This window comes from Pelobates fuscus, chromosome 12 (assembly GCF_036172605.1).
Source record: "Pelobates fuscus isolate aPelFus1 chromosome 12, aPelFus1.pri, whole genome shotgun sequence".
In the NCBI taxonomy this organism is placed as follows: domain Eukaryota; kingdom Metazoa; phylum Chordata; class Amphibia; order Anura; family Pelobatidae; genus Pelobates; species Pelobates fuscus.
The window spans coordinates 38,922,604-38,946,574 of record NC_086328.1 but is presented as its reverse complement, the minus strand read 5'-3'; the positions used below and the strand labels follow the sequence as shown (position 1 = coordinate 38,946,574).

The 23,971-nt window shown below is 43.7% G+C and overlaps 2 protein-coding genes across 2 annotated transcripts in view; one reads left to right on the top strand and one right to left on the bottom strand.

Moving 5' to 3' along the window:
• Positions 1-23,971, top strand: part of LOC134578629 (inactive hydroxysteroid dehydrogenase-like protein 1) — a 1,053,979-nt gene that overhangs the window by 995,202 nt on the left and 34,806 nt on the right. The gene's annotated exons all lie outside the window — the stretch shown is intronic.
• Positions 1-23,971, bottom strand: part of MBTPS1 (membrane bound transcription factor peptidase, site 1) — an 82,516-nt gene that overhangs the window by 53,742 nt on the left and 4,803 nt on the right. Inside the window, exon 3 of the mRNA XM_063437608.1 lies at positions 22,923-23,180. Coding sequence (XP_063293678.1) covers positions 22,923-23,180 — 258 coding nt within the window. The remainder of the gene's footprint in view (positions 1-22,922; positions 23,181-23,971) is intronic.

Below are 23,971 nucleotides of genomic sequence, written 5' to 3'. Positions count from 1 at the left end.
GATCCCCGTCTGCGAGTGTGTGTGCGCGCGCGGAGGATGTGTGTGATCCCCGTCTGTGTGTGTGTGTGCGCGTGGAGGATGTGTGTGATCCCCGTGTGTGTGTGTGTGTGTGTGTGTGCAGGATGTGTGTGATCCCCGTCTGTGTGTGTGTGTGTGCGCGCGTGGAGGATGTGTGTGATCCCCGTCTGTATGTATGTGTGTGTGTGTGTGTGTGTGTGTGTAGGATGTGTGTGATCCCCGTCTGTGTGTGTGTGTGCGTGGAGGATGTGTGTGATCCCGTCTGTATGTGTGTGTGTGTGTGTGTGTGTGTAGGATGTGTGTGTGATCCCTGTCTGTGTGTGTGTAGGATGTGTGTGTGATCCCTGTCTGTGTGTGTGTGTGTGTGTGTAGGATGTGTGTGTGATCCCTGTCTGTGTGTGTGTGTGTGTGTGTGTAGGATGTGTGTGTGATCCCTGTCTGTCTGTGTGTGTGTGTGTGTGTGTGTAGGATGTGTGTGTGATCCCTGTCTGTCTGTGTGTGTGTGTGTGTGTGTGTGTGTGTAGGATGTGTGTGTGATCCCTGTCTCTGTGTGTGTGTGTGTGTGTGTGTGTGTGTGTGTGTGTGTAGGATGTGTGTGTGATCCCTGTCTGTCTGTGTGTGTGTGTGTGTGTGTGTGTGTGTGTGTGTAGGATGTGTGTGTGATCCCTGTCTCTGTGTGTGTGTGTGTGTGTGTGTGTGTGTGTGTGTAGGATGTGTGTGTGATCCCTGTCTGTGTGTGTGTGTGTGTGTGTGTAGGATGTGTGTGTGATCCCTGTCTGTCTGTGTGTGTGTGTGTGTGTGTGTGTGTAGGATGTGTGTGTGATCCCTGTCTGTGTGTGTGTGTGTGTGTGTGTGTGTGTGTGTGATCCCTGTCTGTGTGTGTGTGTGTGTGTGTGTGTGTGTGATCCCTGTGTGTGTGTGTGTGTGTGTGATCCCTGTCTGTGTGTGTGTGTGTGTGTGTGTGTGTAGGATCCCTGTCTGTGTGTGTGTGTGTGTGTGTGTGTGTAGGATCCCTGTCTGTGTGTGTGTGTGTGTGTGTGTGTGTAGGATCCCTGTCTGTGTGTGTGTGTGTGTGTGTGTGTGTAGGATCCCTGTCTGTGTGTGTGTGTGTGTGTGTGTGTGTAGGATCCCTGTCTGTGTGTGTGTGTGTGTGTGTGTGTAGGATCCCTGTCTGTGTGTGTGTGTGTGTGTGTGTAGGATCCCTGTCTGTGTGTGTGTGTGTGTGTGTGTGTGTGTGATCCCCGTCTGTGTGTGTGTGTGTGTGTGTGATCCCCGTCTGTGTGTGTGTGTGTGTGATCCCCGTCTGTGTGTGTGTGTGTGTGATCCCCGTCTGTGTGTGTGTGTGTGTGTGTGTGTGATCCCCGTCTGTGTGTGTGTGTGTGTGATCCCCGTCTGTGTGTGTGTGTGTGTGATCCCCGTCTGTGTGTGTGTGTGTGTGATCCCCGTCTGTGTGTGTGTGTGTGTGATCCCCGTCTGTGTGTGTGTGTGTGTGATCCCCGTCTGTGTGTGTGTGTGTGTGATCCCCGTCTGTGTGTGTGTGTGTGTGATCCCCGTCTGTGTGTGTGTGTGTGTGATCCCCGTCTGTGTGTGTGTGTGTGATCCCCGTCTGTGTGTGTGTGTGTGATCCCCGTCTGTGTGTGTGTGATCCCCGTCTGTGTGTGTGTGATCCCCGTCTGTGTGTGTGTGTGTGATCCCCGTCTGTGTGTGTGTGTGTGATCCCCGTCTGTGTGTGTGTGTGTGTGATCCCCGTCTGTGTGTGTGTGATCCCCGTCTGTGTGTGTGTGTGATTGGAGGATGTGTGTGATCCCCGTCTGTGTGTGTGTGCGTGGAGGATGTGTGTGTGATCCCCGTGTGTGTGTGTGCATGCGTGGAGGATGTGTGTGATCCCCGTGTGTGTGTGTGTGTGTGTGTGTGATCCCCGTCTGTGTGTGTGTGTGATCCCCGTCTGTGTGTGTGTGGAGGATGTGTGTGATCCCTGTGTGTGTGTGTGTGTGTGTGTGTGTGTGTGTGTGTGTGGAGGATGTGTGTGATCCCCGTCTGTGTGTGTGTGTGTGTGTGATCCCCGTCTGTGTGTGTGTGATCCCCGTCTGTGTGTGTGTGATCCCCGTCTGTGTGTGTGTGATCCCCGTCTGTGTGTGTGTGTGTGATCCCCGTCTGTGTGTGTGTGTGTGTGATCCCCGTCTGTGTGTGTGTGTGTGATCCCCGTCTGTGTGTGTGTGTGTGTGTGTGTGTGTGTGCGTGTGTGCGTGGAGGATGTGTGTGATCCCGTCTGTGTGTGTGTGATCCCCGTGTGTGTGTGTGTGCGTGTGCGTGGAGGATGTGTGTGTGTGCGTGGAGGATGTGTGTGATCCCCGTCTGTGTGTGTGTGTGTGTGTGTGCGCGTGTGCGTGGAGGATGTGTGATCCCCGTCTGTGTGTGTGTGTGTGTGTGTGTGTGTGTGCGTGGAGGATGTGTGTGATCCCCGTGTGTGTGTGTGCGTGGAGGATGTGTGATCCCCGTCTGTGTGTGTGTGTGTGTGTGGAGGATGTGTGATCCCCGTCTGTGTGTGTGTGTGTGTGCGTGCAGTATGTGTGTGATCCCCGTCTGTGTGTGTGCGTGTGGAGGATGTGTGTGATCCCCGTCTGTGTGTGTGTGTGATCCCCGTCTGTGTGTGTGTGTGCGTGTGCGTGCAGGATGTGTGTGATCCCCGTCTGTGTGTGTGCGTGTAGGATGTGTGTGTGTGTGTGTGTGTGTGTGTGCGCGCGTGGAGGATGTGTGTGATCCCCGTCTGCGAGTGTGTGTGCGCGCGCGGAGGATGTGTGTGATCCCCGTCTGTGTGTGTGTGTGCGCGTGGAGGATGTGTGTGATCCCCGTGTGTGTGTGTGTGTGTGCAGGATGTGTGTGATCCCCGTCTGTGTGTGTGTGTGTGCGCGCGTGGAGGATGTGTGTGATCCCCGTCTGTATGTATGTGTGTGTGTGTGTGTGTGTGTAGGATGTGTGTGATCCCCGTCTGTGTGTGTGTGTGCGTGGAGGATGTGTGTGATCCCGTCTGTATGTGTGTGTGTGTGTGTGTGTGTGTGTAGGATGTGTGTGTGATCCCTGTCTGTGTGTGTGTAGGATGTGTGTGTGATCCCTGTCTGTGTGTGTGTGTGTGTGTGTAGGATGTGTGTGTGATCCCTGTCTGTGTGTGTGTGTGTGTGTGTGTGTAGGATGTGTGTGTGATCCCTGTCTGTGTGTGTGTGTGTGTGTGTGTAGGATGTGTGTGTGATCCCTGTCTGTCTGTGTGTGTGTGTGTGTGTGTGTGTGTGTGTGTAGGATGTGTGTGTGATCCCTGTCTGTCTGTGTGTGTGTGTGTGTGTGTGTGTGTGTGTAGGATGTGTGTGTGATCCCTGTCTGTCTGTGTGTGTGTGTGTGTGTGTGTGTGTGTGTGTGTGTGTGTGTGTGTAGGATGTGTGTGTGATCCCTGTCTGTCTGTGTGTGTGTGTGTGTGTGTGTGTGTGTGTGTGTGTAGGATGTGTGTGTGATCCCTGTCTCTGTGTGTGTGTGTGTGTGTGTGTGTGTGTGTGTGTGTAGGATGTGTGTGTGATCCCTGTCTGTCTGTGTGTGTGTGTGTGTGTGTAGGATGTGTGTGTGATCCCTGTCTGTGTGTGTGTGTGTGTGTGTGTGTGTGTGTGTGATCCCTGTCTGTGTGTGTGTGTGTGTGTGTGTGTGTGATCCCTGTGTGTGTGTGTGTGTGTGTGATCCCTGTCTGTGTGTGTGTGTGTGTGTGTGTAGGATCCCTGTCTGTGTGTGTGTGTGTGTGTGTGTGTAGGATCCCTGTCTGTGTGTGTGTGTGTGTGTGTGTGTGTAGGATCCCTGTCTGTGTGTGTGTGTGTGTGTGTGTGTAGGATCCCTGTCTGTGTGTGTGTGTGTGTGTAGGATCCCTGTCTGTGTGTGTGTGTGTGTGTGTGTGTGTGTGTGTAGGATCCCTGTCTGTGTGTGTGTGTGTGTGTGTGTGTGTGTGTGTGTGTGTAGGATCCCTGTCTGTGTGTGTGTGTGTGTGTGTGTGTGTGTGTGTGTAGGATCCCTGTCTGTGTGTGTGTGTGTGTGTGTACCCTGTGTGTGTGTGTGTGTGTGTGTAGGATGTGTGTGTGATCCCTGTCTCTGTGTGTGATCCCTGTCTCTGTGTGTGTGTGTGTGTGTAGGATGTGTGTGTGATCCCTGTCTCTGTGTGTGTGTGTGTGTGTGTGTGTGTGATCCCTGTCTCTGTGTGTGTGTGTGTGTGTGTGTGTGTGATCCCTGTCTCTGTGTGTGTGTGTGTGTGTGTGTGTGTGATCCCTGTCTCTGTGTGTGTGTGTGTGTGTGTGTGTGTGTGTGTGTGTGTGTGTGATCCCTGTCTCTGTGTGTGTGTGTGTGTGTGATCCCTGTCTCTGTGTGTGTGTGTGTGTGTGATCCCTGTCTCTGTGTGTGTGTGTGTGTGTGTGTGATCCCTGTCTCTGTGTGTGTGTGTGTGTGTGATCCCTGTCTCTGTGTGTGTGTGTGTGTGTGTGATCCCTGTCTCTGTGTGTGTGTGTGTGTGTGTGTGTGTGTGATCCCTGTCTCTGTGTGTGTGTGTGTGTGTGTGATCCCTGTCTCTGTGTGTGTGTGTGTGTGTGTGTGTGTGTGTGTGTGTGATCCCTGTCTCTGTGTGTGTGTGTGTGTGTGATCTCTGTGTGTGTGTGTGTGTGTGATCTCTGTGTGTGTGTGTGATCTCTGTGTGTGTGTGTGTGTGTGTGATCTCTGTGTGTGTGTGTGTGTGTGTGTGTGTGATCTCTGTGTGTGTGTGTGTGTGTGTGTGTGATCTCTGTGTGTGTGTGTGTGTGTGTGTGTGATCTCTGTGTGTGTGTGTGTGTGTGTGATCCCTGTCTCTGTGTGTGTGTGTGTGTGTGTGTGTGATCATATATATATATATATATATATATATATATATAGAGGATGTGTGTGATCCCTGTGTGTCTCTGTATGGCGGATGTGTGTGATCCCTGTCTGTGTGTGTGGGTGTGTGTGCGTATGTATGTAAAGAGAATGTGTGTGATCTGTGTGTTTATGGAGGATGTTTGTGATCCCTTTGCGTGTGAGTGTGTGTATGGAGGATGTGAGTGATCCGTGTGTGTATATTCTGTGTGTGTATGGAGGATGCAAACGGAAACGGTTAGTATTAGAGATCATATGTGCCTATGGAGGGAAACCTCTTTTTAAAAAAGTACTTTCATAGCCCAGTGTTGTGAGCGCACTGGACTATGAAAGTGATGTTTGTAGAGATACCTATGATAAATACGGTTAATTAATTAGGAATTACTCCTGTGCCAAAAGCATGGATCAAGTGTGTGAACGCTTACCCATTCAGTGAATTAACTAACGTTACAATAAATGGAGAGATCATTTACAGTTTTAAAACTATACCAATTCAAGAACGCAGTATCAGGCAATCTTCAAATATTTAGAATAATCCCAGAACCAGAATCATTGCACAGATATACCAGACACATGAGAATATGTATTTGCAAAGTATGATTAAACCGTGCAATATACTGGAAATGATTTAATGAATTCAGAGATACGAAAAAGAAAATGTACAACCCATGCTCATTCATTTTATCATTAAAACACAACAACCTCACAAGTACAGGAACTTCCATGTTCCTAAAGGAACTTCCATGTTCCTAAAGGAACATTCCAACCATCATTATTACTACAACTTGCTTTAGTTAGTATGGTGGCAGGAAAGCTCCATTGTATGTAGTCAAATCATTTTTTGAATGGTTTGACTTCAAAAACATGCACCATTCCCCAGCTCCACTACCAAGAGCAAGACATTTCTAAGCAGAAACTCCTGTTGACTTATTGACTGAATCTGAAACTCTCAAGCAGCACTGGTTATGACGTTTGGGGTGTTCCCTTAATGGAAATCATTGTATCGGAGCAACAGAACATACAGTCCTACTAAACACAAAGTCCTTACAGCATACTAAATAGTAATACAGTACATCACATAATTACACATGTGAAGCCATCACAAGTAAACTGAACAAACACTTAATGCTTATCAATATGCTCCTTTCATGTGAAAGGTTACAGGTTAATTGGTTTATAGAAGATAAGCAAGGTGTGTGTTAATATAACAAACCTTTGTGGGAAACATACCCAGTAGTCATACAGCATATCTAAGAAACAAGCTAGAAGAAACGTACTGGCTCTATGAATGATCACTGTGCATATAGACAATGGCGAAATATATGCACAAAACAAACAAAATTGGCCAAGGCCCAATATTTCTATGACAATCTCAACAATAACATCTCAAACCCTAGAAACTTTTGGAAAGTCATAAATAAACGACAAACTCCCCCAATCCACCCCCAACCCTCCACTGTCAAAGTGGATAACCAAACCCTGAAACTTCCCTTAGATGTAGCAAATGCCTTTAACAATTATTTTGTCGGATGCTCTACTGCCCTGATTGCCAAGCTAATAAATGGCACACATCCTGAAACTACAAATGTGGATCAGGTCTCACTAAATTTGCAAACGCCCAATATAGACAAGTTCACTTTTAGACCTGTACCTGTTAGTGTCATTGAAAAACATCTTAATAATCTAAAAATGAAAAACCAGTCCGGACCTGACCAAATCCCAGCAATGCTGTTGAAGCTCAGTGCACCGGCAATTGCTAAACCCGTCGCAACTCTAATTAATGAATCCTTGGTGTCTGGATACTTACCCAAACTTTGGAAGACTGCAAGAGTAGTGCCTATCCATAAAAGTGGTGACGCTACCTTGGTTTCTAACTATCGCCCTATATCATTGCTCCCGGTATTGTCAAAAATCTTAGAAAAATGTGTCCATACGCAACTATGTGAGTATTACCAACAATCAAACTATCTGACCCCTGATCAATCGGCTTTCGCCAGAATCACTCCACTACAACTGCCCTCTTAAAATGACATCCAAACTGGCATGGAACAAGGAGACCTAACTGGAGCTATTTTCCTTGATTTTGCTAAGGCCTTTGACACAGTAGACCACGACATTCTACTGCACAAACTCAAAAACTCAGGTATTGGTGATCATTCGCTAAACTGGTTTCGATCGTATGTATCGGAACGCTCGCAATATGTGTCCATTTCTGACAGCGACTCCCTCCCTCTCCCAGTCACGTGTGGTGTTCCCCAAGGTTCCATTCTCGGCCCCCTACTATTTTCATTATTTATAAATGATCTGCCTAATGTCTGCAAATCCTCAAATGTACACATGTACGCAGATGACACGGTAATCTATGCGAGCAATTCCGATCTACCGCAGCTTGAGGCTGTGCTCCAAGACCAGTTTACAGAGGTAGAAAAGTGGATCGCAAAAAAACTGTTCCTGAACACTGACAAAACTGTCACAATGATCTTTGGAACAGTACCTAAATTAAACAAATTACACAATTCTCACCTATCCATCAAAACAATTTCAAATGGCACACTGACCGCAGTCCACTCTTTCAAATACTTGGGTATGATGTTAGACCCCAATCTATCTTTTGGCCTGCACATAGAAAAACTTGCATCTAAACTTTATCCAAAACTAGGTGCCCTGTACAGAAACAAATCCTGCCTAAGCCCTTCAGTAAAGGAAAAGATTGTACAGCAAATGCTGATGCCAATCATTGATTATGGGGATGTAGTATATGCATCTGCATCGCAATCCCACATTAATAAACTCAACACATTGTATAACTCGTTCTGCCGATTTGTGCTACAATGTTATTACAGGACCCACCATTGTGACATGCTAAAAGAACTAAACTGGCTGTCGCTGGAGTCCAGACGCACCCTTCATCTTTCTAGCCTTGTGTTTAAGAGCTTTTCTGGGAAACTCCCACCCTACCTGAACGCAATGCTTTCCCCGGCTGTTCCCACTTCCTACAACCTCCGATCCAGTACCAACACTTTACTTAGTCTACCTCAATATAAAAAGAAAGCAGCCCGATCCTCCTTCTCCTACAGAGCACCGCATTTGTGGAACGATCTCCCGCACAAATTAAAATCTTCCCTAAGCTTAAAGTCCTTTAAGAGATCCTTCTCTACATACCTCAAAACAGAATGTACCTGTCATGGTTGATTATATATTTCCTACCTGTTCTATGTTAAATGTTGTATATATTATATATTAATTTTGTATTTTATTGTACACTAACTGTAACAATGCAATGATTTGTGGACCCAGGACATACTTGAAAACGAGAGAAATCTCAATGTATCTTTCCTGGTAAAATATTTTATAAATAAATAAATAAATAAATAAACACCTAAAACCAGTAGTTAGAAATGCATCTATCCTTTTCACCTTAAAGGGATTCTATAGTGTACAAATCGATCGATCTATCTATACACATACAAATACAAATCTGTAGTGCAATAAACTATAGTGCCATCTGGTCGGCATAAGGTGTTAAAACTATTCACCCAATTCCAGTGCATTGCTCCGTGGGCATTGCTCCGACTCCTCCGATAGGAGGACCTAATGCACATGCGCAACAAGCACATTAGGTCTTCCCCATAGGTAAGCATAAACTAAATTTCCAATGGAGATTTAACAGATGCTGGATGCCCTCATGCAGAGCGTGAGGATTCTCAGCGTCATTTATGCAACCCAGAGTCCGGTAAACTCATAGAAGTGCCTGCAGTGGATGTCTGGTAAACAGCAACTAGAGGCTGCCTTAGTACACAAAAACTGTAAAAGCACTAAGTGGGACTGGGACACTGCACAAGACCATTTCAATGAGCTGAAGTGGTCTGGGTGCCTATAGTAACAAGGAAAGGCTTATTGAAGTGAATCAATAATAGATACAGGACTCAGTGGAAAGGTTCACAATATGTTAATTGCCAATTGAGTTGCAATAAGAAAAAAAATAAAAAGTTAAATCAGAAATATGAATACAAATAAAAATCAAATAGTCCATAAAACTCACTAGTGATGTGAGTATAATGGTAACAACTAATTAAGTTGAAACCTTCTATGGTACCAGATAGGTAAAGTCCACAAGTGACTGGAATTACAATCTAACATAGGTAGATATACCACTGTAAATATAGCTCAAACGAAAGGGTATCCCACAAAGGGTTAAAACATAAATGTATGAGAAAATATAGTGCTACAGACAGAGTACCGTATAAAATTTATTAGCACATAAAACTCACACAAAGCACAAGAAATACTATAAAAAAAAAAAGACTACAAATATTGTAGTCCTAATAATAACCGAAATATATTGAAAAGGTGAATCCACACTGGAGGGGAGGAGACTTTGAAAAAGCCATTGATAAAAATGAGGCCAAATGGATTTTTAAACTTCACAGCCTAGAGCCATTTGGTTTAAATCTGGACTTTGAACTCAACGCCTTTCTTTGACTTTTTGAATTTGGATTTTAGATCTTAAATTTTTCAATTTTTAATTTTGTACTTTTTTTTCCCCCTTTATATACCAATTTTTAACTAAGTCAACTTTAGATATATTTTCCATAATGTATATTTTTATATATTATATCTTTGCATTAATAACAGGAATTTATGTGTTTTAATTGATATTTTTAATCAGTTATTCAGAAAGATCAATCCAAGAAGATCTCTATAACTCATAATTTACAAGTTATAATTTAATTTGATCTCCTATATATATATATAAATTGTAAGTTCTTATTATACTTATTAACCTGAAATTTGTCTTCCCATCTCCCCAGGAGTAGGGATCTCTAACGAAAAAAGAATGATCGAATAACGAATTGATATTGATTAGATCAATGTCAATCAAACTGGTCAGAGTATTTAATATTTACATCAGTATTTGTATCAATATGTTCTACTAGTACCTTTTAATAATGTTATCTGTGATAAATCCAGATATAGGATTTCCAGTAGAACGGTGAATATGATATTTTTGTTAGTCTTGCCACTTTCCCCTTTGTTATTTTTATTTTAGTTAAAAAGTATCCATTAAACAATATTTACTATGTATGACTTGTCATTCTGTATCACAGACGAATTCTAACAAGCATATCTTTTTGCTGAAATCGCTCTTTACCAGCTATTGCAAATATCTTTCGTTATAGATGCACTTTTGAAACGAAATTATCAAATTACAAGTAATATTTTATAATGTACATGGAATAACGTTTTCATTTTTACAATTATGTCCGGTTTTAAAATCAGAATTACGTATTCAAAAATTATGTATTTTCATCATGTCCTGTAATATTATTAAGATTGTCACTTCTTCCTATCATGTATTCTATTTTCAAATCATGCATTTTATTTTCGAATTATGTATTTTAGTATCAAATATCGCAATTTATTATATCTGTATGATATGACTTTATAATGCATCAAATTATACGATTACATCAAGGGTTAACTTAACAAGCTTAAGAACAGACCGTAAGGGTATAAAACAGAATGAACATTCAAAGATGCCATCCTCTGATGAAGTGATCTGTGATCACGAAACACGTAAGGCGGCATCTCCACACATCGGTTCCTGTGAGAAAGCATCTTTGAAACGCATCCCAAGCCGCAGTGGAACGCACGCAGCTAGAATCCAGTGTAACTCAGCAAGAGCAAGTCCGTTTTCACTTCAGTCCGGCCGGCAAGAAAGTGATTTAAACATCTTCGGACCAAAGTCTGTTCTACATGGTATTGATGCAATTTTCTTTTTTGCTACTCTCTCTCTTATGGAACTTTTATATTTTGTTTATTATTAGGACTACAATATTTGTAGTCTTTTTTTATAGTATTTCTTGTGCTTTGTGTGACAGTTTTATGTACTAATACATTTTATACGGTACTCTGTCTGTAGCACTATATTTTTTCATACATTCATGTTTTAACCCTTTGTGGGATATCCTTTCGTTTGAGCTATATTTACAGTGGTATATCTACCTATGTTAGATTGTAATTACAGCCACTTGTGGACTTTACCTATCTGGTACCATAGAAGGTTTCAACTTAATTAGTTGTTACCATTATACTCACATCACTAGTGAGTTTTATGGACTATTTGATTTTTATTCATATTTCTGATTTAACTTTTTATTTTTTTTCTTATTGCAACTCAATTGGCAATTAACATATTGTGAACCTTTCCACTGAGTCTTGTATCTATTATTGATTCACTTCAATAAGCCTTTCCTTGTTTTTATATTGTTTAACCCCTGGTGGTGGTTATTTTTACAAGTGATACAGTGGTTGTGGTAGTCATATCCAGTCCTGACATCTAACTTTTGAGGATTATTCTACCAATATTTGGAGTTTATCCACTATCTAGTTTTTGTTTTTTTATGGGTGCCTATAGTGTCCTTTTAAAAAGGCCACTCTAGCCCCATGATGACTTCATCTTAAGGTAGCTGATATGGGGTCTGGAATACTTACTGTGCCCTCTTTCCTTAAAATGTTAAACTGTATTTGAAAGGATTATCATCAAAGTTCTGTCCACCATGCCACCTCCTTACGTCTCTTCTTGGCTACTCTACTATTAATAAAGTGTTGACTTGGCAGTAGAGGTAGGTTGAGTGTGCGCAAACAAGCATTATTTCATTAGATCCCTATGACACCTTATTGTACATGGGTGAGATTATCTACAATCCCCCAAATCCTCTATACAGATTTTTTTTGTATTCTTGTGCATGTGCAAAAGTACAATAGCAACAATAGTTCCTGGTAGATAAAACGGTTACGACAAGCACCAAGACCACTACAGTGATTTGTAGTGGTCAAGTTGTGTGGATTCTGCAGGTGCAGTGTTTCACTATGGGTTTTTATTTTATTTTCCTTTTCTGCCTTTCACCGCCAGACTTTGTGGCTGGTCCCTTCTCCTTGGCGGAGATAATTGAAATAGATGATCTCAGCCAATGCTTTTCCATAGGAAAGCACTGGGAAGCTAGTTATGAGTGAAAAGTTTGATCTCTTACTTCCGTGATCTAATACAAAGATTCTGTATACAGAGTGGGAAACAAGTACTGATTTCATGTGATATTTTGATAGCCGGTTCTTAAAAAAATATAATTCTGATAAGATTCCACCTCTGTCCCAATCTACATGTCAATGTTGTCAGAAAGAAACGTACATCCACTATGTGATACTCCAGGAGTTTATGTTTAGAACACACACAGATCACAAAGCACAGATTGCCAAAATGAATCCAACTAATATTAACTATCCAAACCTTTACTACAACTTATATTACATGAACGTTAATCAACAAATTGTATTTATCTTCAGAAGAAAAAAAAAAAAATTGAGTCACATTGATAAACCAACTTCTCACTTGTGTATTTTTCAACATTTGGTAACATCACCTTAATACAATATTTATGTGGTACTTTATGCACCATAACCGCTTCAGATAATTGCAGTGGGTATGATGCAGAGAGTCTTTGGGTGACATAACATGGGGGTTCTTCCAACACATAACACATTGCCCTTTTGATGCCTCGATGAAGGTTGTGTGCATCCTCTTCATTTTACAAAAAGTGTAGATTTCACTATAAATGGCCAGTTATACAAGTTAACCTGGTTATACCTTTTGCTGTCAGATAACTGGTTCTGTAACTTCCTGGTTGTTTAGCTCAGTGGATTTTAACCCAAGATGCAGAGCACCTGCCTTGTCAAGTCTTCTCATTGAGCTGCATTTTGAAGTCTGTAATTGGACAGCCACAGAAAGTCTGGGCTGGGGAAGAATAGGGCTTGAAAAGGGGACAGGCAAGAGATTGCAGCTTTTGCAAGCAGTTTTTTGATATACCCACAATGAAAAAAATGCTGCAATAAATGCATGCATGCTTTCATTTGAGGTATTGTTAAAAACCTGTAAAGTGATAGTCTTTGCTTTGGAGTTAATAGAGAGTAGATTTGTGGACAAATGTGCTTGAGCTGGTTTATCAAAAATCAGATTTCTTTTAATCCACACCAGAACAAATCAGTTCGCCAAAGAATTATCTGTGGAGTCTTATTGAATAAAACTCCACAGCTAAATGCCCGATTAATCAATTCCTACGGGTATGGATTAAAAGGAACTTTATTCAGACGAACTGACCAAAATACATTTTTGTACAAGTCTAACAATCAGCAAATATAACAAAACCAATAGCTTCCTTGCATAATAACAACTACAATAAGCTAGAGTAGTTATGGTAGCACCCCCTGTAAATGAATAGGGACTTTAAACACCTCACGGCACCTGCCAGATTTCTAATATATGGTACCCTGCAGTTGCTTAGAAATACTGCCACTATTGAGGACTCACAGCACGAAACAATTGTCCCATAACTAGAGAAAACCCAACAAAAACCGTAATCATGGTACAAACACTGATGGAATAAGTATTAACTCCAACACTCCTACAAAGGCTAGAAACATTGCCATGTAAAAGGAACTTATAGGCAGTTCTGCAAAGAATGAAGCGGAATTCCATTATGGAATGTGGGAGGGAAGCATGAGGACTAGCGCAGAACACTCCTGGTGTGGAATGTTTGGTGCCGCCAGCTGGGCAATGAACGAAAATAATACAAAGACTTCAAATGGATAAAATATTTTAACAGGCAAATAAGAATTGCCTTGCACATCATCAAGAAGACGGAAATGGCTCATTGCGCTTTAACACTGGTCCTGGATTTTAGATGCAGAGTACAAAAGTAAAAATAAAAATCAGTGGCCATCTAGATAAGGAGAGCTGAGAAACAAGGGCAATTTAAAGGGACACTATAGTCACCTGAACAACTTCAGCTTAATGAGGTTGTTCAGGTGAGTGCTACAGCTACCCGGAGCCTTTTTCTTGTAAGCACTGTATTTTCTGAGAAAATGCAGTGTTTACATTGGAAGCTTGGAACACCTCTTGTTGCAGTCAATCAGACGGCCACCAGAGGGACTTCCGAGTTCAGAGGCCCTAAAAAGGCCTCTCGTCCGATGCATTCTGGGTGAATGCATCAGACGGGCTATCAGCACACAGAGCACTGTGAACGCGCTTTGTGTGCTGATAGCCTGTCAGCACTGCTGTGGGCGTGGCTTCAGCTGACAGCTGAAGCCCGAACCCACAGGGACGCTTACTGTCCACAATAGTGGTTGGGGGGGGGGGGGGGGGGGGGGAAACCTACTCTCCTACCCGGCCCTAAAATGATCAATAAGGGGGGGACCTATTGTCCCCCCCGGCCCCCACCCCTGAGCGGTGGGTGGGGGCCCTAAAATGATCAATAAGGGGGGGGGGGACCTACTGTCCCCCCCGGCCCCCACCCCTGTGCGGCGGGTGGGGGCCCTAAAATTATCAATAAGGGGGGACCTACTGTCCCCCCCGGCCCCCACCCCTGAGCGGTGGGTGGGGGCCCTAAATACAAAGGGGGGGACCCTAGTTAACCCTCCCCCCCAAAAAAAAAAATTATCTCCCTACCTACCCCCCTCACCCTAAAAATAATGAGGGGGGACCATTAACTAAAAACCTGTAAAAAAAAAAAAAGATAAAAAAAAAAAACTTACCATTCGATGTTTTCTTTCTTCTAAAATCTTCTTTCTTCAGCCCAAAAAAGGCCAAATAAAAATCCATAATAACTGACGCAATTAAAAAAAAAGTGCTCTTTGTCATTTTACAAGCGTGGGAAAGTTCTTTGGAATTTTCCCACGCTTGTAAAATGACAAAGAGCACTCTGATTGGCTCAAACCCACCAATCAGAGTGTTCTTAGCCTAATTGCAGGGCGGGGCAAGGCTTTATAAGCCTTCCCCCCCCCTGCGGAGCTCAGTCTGCGCGGAGCCCTCCATGGGTGATGATGGATTATTTTTTTTTGCGCTCGTTTTTTTTTTTTTTTTTTTTTTTAATTGCGTCGGTTATTATGGATTTTTATTTGGCCTTTTTTGGGGCTGAAGAAAGAAGATTTTAGAAGAAAGAAAACATCGAATGGTAAGTTGATTTTATCTCATTTTTTCTTTTTTACAGGTTTTTAGTTAATGGTCCCCCCTCATTATTTTTAGGGTGAGGGGGGTAGGTAGGGAGATTTTTTTTGGGGGGGGGGGAGGGGGGGAGAGGGTTAACTAGGGTCCCCCCCCCTTTGTATTTAGGGCCCCCACCCACCGCTCAGGGGTGGGGGCAATAGGTCCCCCCCCTATTGATAATTTTAGGGCCCCCACCCGCCGCACAGGGGTGGGGGCCGGGGGGGGACAGTAGGTCCCCCCCTTATTGATAATTTTAGGGCCCCCACCCGCCGCACAGGGGTGGGGGCCGGGGGGGGACAGTAGGTCCCCCCCTCATTGATAATTTTAGGGCCCCCACCCGCCGCACAGGGGAGGGGGCCGGGGGGGGACAGTAGGTCCCCCCCCTTATTGATAATTTTAGGGCCCCCACCCGCCGCACAGGGGTGGGGGCCGGGGGGGGACAGTAGGTCCCCCCCCTTATTGATAATTTTAGGGCCCCCACCCGCCGCTCAGGGGTGGGGGCCGTAGGTCCCCCCCCTCATTGATAATTTTAGGGCCCCCACCCGCCGCACAGGGGTGGGGGCCGGGGGGGGACAGAAGGTCCCCCCCCCTTATTGATAATTTTAGAAAGCGAGCTGAGCTGTCAGTCAGACAGCTCAGCTCGCGAACGCGCATTCGGCGCACATGCGCGGTAAAGCGCTCAGGTTCTTCATAGGGCGGCATTCAATGCCGCTCTATGAAGAACGCGATTGGTGCAGCGCGAAGCCGTCCCATTGGGCCCCGCGATTTCGTCATTTTGACGAAAAAGGGGGCGCGGCCTAGCGGGGAGCTCGGCGCTGGAACGGAGGTAAGTTTTTAATATAAAAACACCGAAAAATTTTTTTTAATTAATGAAAGTTCATATAAAAGCAAGAAGAAAGGCTGGGGGACCTGTCTTTCTTGCTTTTATATGGTGACTATAGAGTCCCTTTAATAGTGAATGCAGGAGTCAAACAGATAAAACTGCCTACTAGAACTTAGTTTATACCACAAGTTTTTGTTCTTAAGAGAGAAATCTTAACCATAAGATTGGCCACACACAGTAGTTCTTGGTCAATTCTGCATCCATCATACTTAAATTGACACTATAGTCACCAGACCAACTTACAGCTCATTATTTTTTCATGCAAACACTGCCTTTTCAGAGAAAATGTATTGTTTACATTGCTCCCTCAAATGGCCACTGGAGGTGCTACCAGGGGCATTGATGGACATTCAGCGTCTCCACACTCTGCATAAAGACGCTCGACTTTCCCCATAGAGATGCGCTGATTCAATGCATCTCTATTAGGAGATGCTGTTTGGCCCAATCAGCGTTTGGCCTCGCCACCTTGACGGTCTCAGCCACACCAATGCTTTTTTTAAGGAAAACATCAATTCAGATGTGGTCAGAAAGAGGCGGATTGGGGCTGGGCCAGCGCTGGCAGACTTACATAGCACTGGAAATAAGGTAAGTTTATTATCTTTTAACGGGGCAAGCCATCTAAATGGTGGATTTAAACACTCTAGGGTCAGGAATAGAAGTTTGTGTTCCTGACCCTATACTGCTCCTTTAACCCCCTTAAAGGGACACTCCAGGCACCCAGACCACTTTTGCCCACTGGAGTGGTCTGGGTGCCAACTCCCACTACTCTTAACCCTGCAAGTGTAATTATTGCAGTTTTCAAAAACTGCAATAATTACCTTGCAGGGTTAACTCCTCCTCTAGTGGCTGTCAACTAGACAGCAACTAGAGGGCACTTCCTGGTCTATAGCACAGGTTTCCTGTGCTATAGCGTCGCTGGATGTCCTCACGCTGTGTGAGGACCTCCAGCGTTGCTAAAATCCCCATAGGAAAGCATTTTCAATGCTTTCCTATGGAGAGGTCTAAGGCGCGTGCGTGGCACTGCCGCGCATGCGCATTAGGTCTCCCCCGCCGGCTGACGTGGTGACAGGGAGGAGTGTGGGCGGAGGAAGAAGCAGCGACGTGGGACATGTCGCTGCCTCTGGTAAGTCACTGATGGGAGGTTTGAGGGAGTGGGGACCTGCAGTGCCATGACATGTGTGACATGTCATGATTGCCTTTTATTCCAGAAGTTTAGTCCTGAAGGGGTTGAATAATTCTTAAAATTAAAACCTCAAACTTTGCATTCAGTGGAAACGAACTGCAGTGTACCAAGAGCTCCTGGCTATTATTTAGATTAAAAGCTGAAGAAGCAGACTGCAGAGAATAACATGTAATAAAGTATGCACAGTACAGAACCTTTTAATTAAAGCCCTTTTATTACTTCATAGATTACCTATTCTTGTCCTAATAAAAAAAAGCGCTAGCTAGGAACAGTCAGTCAAACAGTGTCGTTTAACCTTTTCCGTTTGTTAAACAGACATTTGAGATGCATGAAGATACATGCATGAAGCAGTAAGACTAAGCATGGTTATATTGCATTACATGCATGCCTCAATTCTGACTTTCAGATCAAGTACAGTAGTTTAGAATGCTATGTTATGGAGTGCTTTGAAGCATGCACCGATAGCAGTTATACTGTTGGATGGAAAGGGAAATACAAGGGAATTTTAAGTGCCTTTACTAGTCTGTTTTATTCTGGAAACAAATCCTGAAGCCACCTAATTGTGAGGATAATACTACTCTGCTGGAATTTTGATCAGTGGAGTCAGCAATAAATCTACTTTCACTGATGTACTTTGTATTAATCTATCAACAGGAGCTGCTACCATAGGCACTTAAGGGGACACTATAGTCACCAGACCACTTCAGCTCAATGAAGTGGTCTGGGTGCCAGGTTTCTCAGGTTTTAACCCTTCAGATGCAAACAGCATTTCAGAGAAACTGCTATGTTTACATTTGGGGTTAATCCAGCCCCTTCAGTGCCACGGGAGGGGGACCCTGCAGGTGGGGGCACCCTCAGGGCAGTATAGTGTCTGGAAAACCGCTTTGTTTCCCTGACACTATAGTGATCCTTTAAGTTTAGTGTACCTAGATCCCACCAGTTTGTGAATAACATTAGAAATGGGATGTTCATGGCATCAATATCAACTCTGGTCCCCCCTCATCCTTCACGCCCCAGCTCATAAAGGTTTAAAAAAATCCTTTTAACACTTACCCGATTCCTGCGCCGATCTCCCTAGGCACTGGGGGATGGTGCTAAAGCACATGTGCAGCGATTAAATGGCGATTACATTTTCACACTATAGGGTCAGGAACAGATGTTTGTGTTCCTGATCATATAGTGCTCCCTAATATATCCCACCACTATACAGGTGCCAATATAACAATAAAATCAATGTTCTTCTGAGTGGTTTTAATGGCTTATCAGTGTAAGTAGTTCCAAATTAGCTATTTGGAGCAGGTTCTTCAAAAGCCTACAAGTCCTTGTACAATTACTCACTTGGCCTGCTTGTCAGAGAAACTGGAAAGCTCCTAACAAAAATCAATACTGCCCATTAAAAACAAAAAAAAGAGTGGACTGTGGTGTTGTGTTACCATAGGCAAAAATACTTCCTTATTATTGTTCATGCAGAGCTCAACCTCTGCTTAAAGGCAAGGAGATTGCATTTGAAGGAAAGGACATGCAGGCAGACATAGGGTATCAACGGTTTGATGTTTCTCTATCTGCAGCTTGGTTTAGGCCTAAATGAAGAAACTTCATTGTACATTAATAATTATGGTTAACTGCAAGGAACACCAGTAGGAAGGAATTCCAGGATTAAATCAGTGCATTAACAAAAGTACGAATAAAGATCTTCTAAATATCTTTTTGAACAACAACTTCTATATATGCATTTAATCCATGCAATGTCAGGTTTAGCTGTGATCAGAACATTACTATAGTGAGCAGGACAAACAGCAGTTACCCTAGGCCTCCCACCCACTCTGTAACATTCAAGTGACTACCACTAGGAGTAGAAAGTTCAACCTATATAGCTGGTTTTCTCTGTTCAATGTTCTCATGGCAATACAAAATTAAGTTGCTTCATTCAACCTACAGCCAAGTGGCAGACAGTCAAAGAAAGAGTAGAAGTATACTATACGTCATACTATTGTGTGCCTATAATGGAGTCTTCTTCTAATGCAGACCTGTTTGGTTATAATAGGCTTGTAATATATAATGAAACTTCTTCACTAAAAGGGACTCTAGGGCCAGGAAAACAATCCGTTTTCCTGGCACCGCAGGTCCCCTCTCCCTCCCAACTCCCTTCCCCAGTTGCTTAAGGGGTTAAAACCCCTTCAGTCACTTACCAGATGCAGCGACATGTCCCACGTCGCTGCTTCTTCCTCCGCCGCTCCTCCCCTTCATTACGTCAGCCGGCTGGGGAGACCTAATGCGCATGCATGCGCATTAGACCTCTCCATAGGAAAGCATTGAAAATGCTTTTCAATGCTTTCCTATTGGGATTTTAGCGACGCTGGAGGTCCTCACACAGCGTGCAGAGAATAACATGTGCTATGGACCAGGAAGTGCCCTCTAGTGGCTGTCTAGTGAACAGCCACTAGGGGAGGACTTAACCCTGCAAGGTAATTATTGCAGTTTATGAAAATTGCAATAATTACAGTTGCAGGGTTAAGGGTAGCGAGAGTTGGCACCCAGACCACTCCAATGGGCAGAAGTGTGTCTGGGTGCCTGGAGTGTCCCTTTAATTTATATCCAAGCTGATGAGAGCCAAAAAAAACAAAAACAAAAAGACATATAGCGTAAGCCTTACTCTGTATCTGCCTGGATATGGTCTTCTAATGCAAGCTGGTTGGCTACACTGATAAGGATGTATTTTTTAGGAATGAAATGGTGAGGCTAAGGTGAGGCATTCTGCAAATATTTTATTTTGCACAAACTACAAAGACCTGACTATATTAAAATACAGAACATTAAGGAACTCAAAACCTTCATTAAAATCAAATGCATTAAAGGGACACTATAGTCAAGAGAACAACTACAGCTTAATGTAGTTCTCATTCACTGCAGGGATTTTCATACAAACACTGTCTTTTCATAAAAAAAGGCAGTGTTTACATTGCCCCCTAAGGACACCTCCCGCGGCCACTCTTCAGATGGCCACTGAAGGTGCTTCCTGGGGCAGTGCTGCAAAGCTGTTCAGCGTCTCCACGATCTGCATGGAGACGCTGAATTTTCCCTAGTAGAGATGCACTGATTCAATGCATCTCTATGAGGTGCTGCTGAATGGCCAAACCAGTGTTTGGCCCCGCCCCATGCTGATTTCAGCCAATCTAATGCTTTCACATAGGGAAAGCATTGGATTGGCTAAAGATTGTACATTCTGATGATGTCACCAAGGAGGTTGATCAGAGGTGGGGCCATAACATAAGGCAAGTTTTTAACCCTTCTAAGGGGGAGAGACAACTAAATCGTGGTTTTGACACTACAATGTCAGTAATACATGTTTGTGTTCCTGACCCTATAGTATTCCTTTAACCCCTTAAGGACCAAACTTCTGGAATAAAAGGGGTTAACGGTATGTTGGCACCCAGTGTACTATTAAGCTTAAAAGAGTACAAACATCTTAACCACCGTAGCTCAAGTGCTTTTGAAATGAAATTGGCACTTTTATAAAACAACCTTGTTACACTATAATGGCTGCCAGCCAACTAGTTATGTTAAGCTCAGTGGAGCTAAACTTGAAGGGACACTCCATTTCCCTAAAGCACTTTGGCTTACTGAAAAGCTTTATGTGTGAAGAGTGTGTTCTATTTTTTAGATTTAAAAAAACGTGCAGGTTTAAGCCCTTAAGGACCAAACTTCTGGAATAAAAGGGCATCATGACATGTCACACATGTCATGTGTCCTTAAGGGGCTAAATTGGAATGGGCACTTTTATATACTAACCTTGTTACACCCCCTAGCTGTCAGAAAAACAGTTCTGTTGCTTTCTGGTTGTTTAACTCAGTGGAGCGCAAATCAAGTTGCAGCAACTGCCCAGAGCACTTGCTTTGCGAGGACTACTTAAGTGAGCTGCGTTATGATGTCTACGACTGGACAGTCACGGAATGTCTACGACTGGACAGTCACGGAATGTCTACGACTGGACAGTCACGGAATGTCTACGACTGGACAGTCACGGAATGTCTACGACTGGACAGTCACGGAATGTCTACGACTGGACAGTCACGGAATGTCTACGACTGGACAGTCACGGAATGTCTACGACTGGACAGTCACGGAATGTCTACGACTGGACAGTCACGGAATGTCTACGACTGGACAGTCACGGAATGTCTACGACTGGACAGTCACGGAATGTCTACGACTGGACAGTCACGGAATGTCTACGACTGGACAGTCACGGAATGTCTACGACTGGACAGTCACGGAATGTCTACGACTGGACAGTCACGGAATGTCTACGACTGGACAGTCACGGAATGTCTACGACTGGACAGTCACGGAATGTCTACGACTGGACAGTCACGGAATGTCTACGACTGGACAGTCACGGAATGTCTACGACTGGACAGTCACGGAATGTCTACGACTGGACAGTCACGGAATGTCTACGACTGGACAGTCACGGAATGTCTACGACTGGACAGTCACGGAATGTCTACGACTGGACAGTCACGGAATGTCTACGACTGGACAGTCACGGAATGTCTACGACTGGACAGTCACGGAATGTCTACGACTGGACAGTCACGGAATGTCTACGACTGGACAGTCACGGAATGTCTACGACTGGACAGTCACGGAATGTCTACGACTGGACAGTCACGGAATGTCTACGACTGGACAGTCACGGAATGTCTACGACTGGACAGTCACGGAATGTCTACGACTGGACAGTCACGGAATGTCTACGACTGGACAGTCACGGAATGTCTACGACTGGACAGTCACGGAATGTCTACGACTGGACAGTCACGGAATGTCTACGACTGGACAGTCACGGAATGTCTACGACTGGACAGTCACGGAATGTCTACGACTGGACAGTCACGGAATGTCTACGACTGGACAGTCACGGAATGTCTACGACTGGACAGTCACGGAATGTCTACGACTGGACAGTCACGGAATGTCTACGACTGGACAGTCACGGAATGTCTACGACTGGACAGTCACGGAATGTCTACGACTGGACAGTCACGGAATGTCTACGACTGGACAGTCACGGAATGTCTACGACTGGACAGTCACGGAATGTCTACGACTGGACAGTCACGGAATGTCTACGACTGGACAGTCACGGAATGTCTACGACTGGACAGTCACGGAATGTCTACGACTGGACAGTCACGGAATGTCTACGACTGGACAGTCACGGAATGTCTACGACTGGACAGTCACGGAATGTCTACGACTGGACAGTCACGGAATGTCTACGACTGGACAGTCACGGAATGTCTACGACTGGACAGTCACGGAATGTCTACGACTGGACAGTCACGGAATGTCTGAGTGGGGATTGCAAGGATTGCAGACAAGAGAACTGACGCTTTTGCAAGCGGTTTTTAGATATAACCACAACGAAAAAGTAAAATAAAAAAATACATAATTAAATGCATGCAAGTTTTCATTTGGGATATATATGTTAAACAGTGATTTAAATTTCATTTGTATTTTGGCAGTGGAGTGCTCCTTTAAGAGGCAAGCAATTCCTCCAAGTATCCGCCTTGAAAAACTTCACAATGAGCTCCATTGGGAAGTCTGTGGTCAGATAGCCACAAAAAGTCTGGGCTGGGGAAGAAGGGGATGGATTGCAGTGGCTGCAGACAAGAGAGCTGCAGATTTTGCAAACTATTTTTAGATATGCCACAATGCAAATAAATGCACATGTGCTTTCGTTGGCATTATCTACAATTTTTTAAAACTTTTTTTTTATTTGGGCAGTGTGGTGATCATATAATAGATATATAAAATGTCAAATTGCTTTGAATATTTGTTTACAAAGGCCAACACCAGTCCTGTAAATATTTATTCACACTTACTGTCCACAAACTTGAGAGAGCGGAAGACTTGTTTTTGGGGAGTCACACGCTTAATATTAGGGTGGTTTTCCAGAGTTAGCACTCCATCTTCCTGTCCACTCTTGATTTCAATGAGTTCAAAGTCACTTGGGTAATTGCTGGCAGGGTTATTTCTAGGTAGAATTCTCCAGTCTTCAATGCCTGAGCTCTTAAGTGCAGTGGAAATAAACTTACTGCGAGCAGTAGCAGAGAAGTATCCATTGAATGCCACAATGTACTCTGAGAATGAAAAAAAATAAATTAAAACTATCGACAAGGTACTATGTGTCTCTAAAATATACTTATCTACTCATTGCTATCAAAACCTGTAGAGTAGGCACATTGAAATACACATTATAAAGGTTAGAATATTTTTTTTAAAACAGGACAGTAAGCAGAGTTACTAATACTGAATCAATCCCTAGACTAAGAAAGATGAAAAGGGGGTGGGGGGAGGGTAGATCACTAGTAATGGTTTACTTAAAGGACTAATCAAACTTTAAAACAAATATATGTTTAAAACAAGTTTCCTTTATGATTTTAGGTTAAGGTCTTTAAAAGAGTACTCCACACACATAAAGCAGTCCAGCTTGCTGAAGTGCTTTATGTGTGAAGAGTGTGTCCTCTTATTTTACAAACAAATTGCATTTTGGCATTAACCTGGTTATAACCCCGGGCTGTCAATGAGAAAATTGGTACCCCAACAGCCACAGAAAGTCTTCGGGAGAAGGGGAGCATTTGCAAAGGCTGCAGACAAGATATCACTTTTAGATATAACCCCCCGAAAAAAAAATTAAAAAAAAAAATCATAAAATCATGCATGTTTTCATTGGATGTAGATCTACTAAAAAAGTGGTTTATTTTGTATTTGGTCAGTGAAGTGTCCCTTTAAGTTCACATGTAATCCAGTACTGGAACAATCTCTTTGCGCCAGTTACTCGGCAACTTAGAAAAGCACCTACAATAGATGCACAAGAATCACAGCACATGACCAATTCAATGCTTCTCTAACAGCCGTATTTGGCATCATA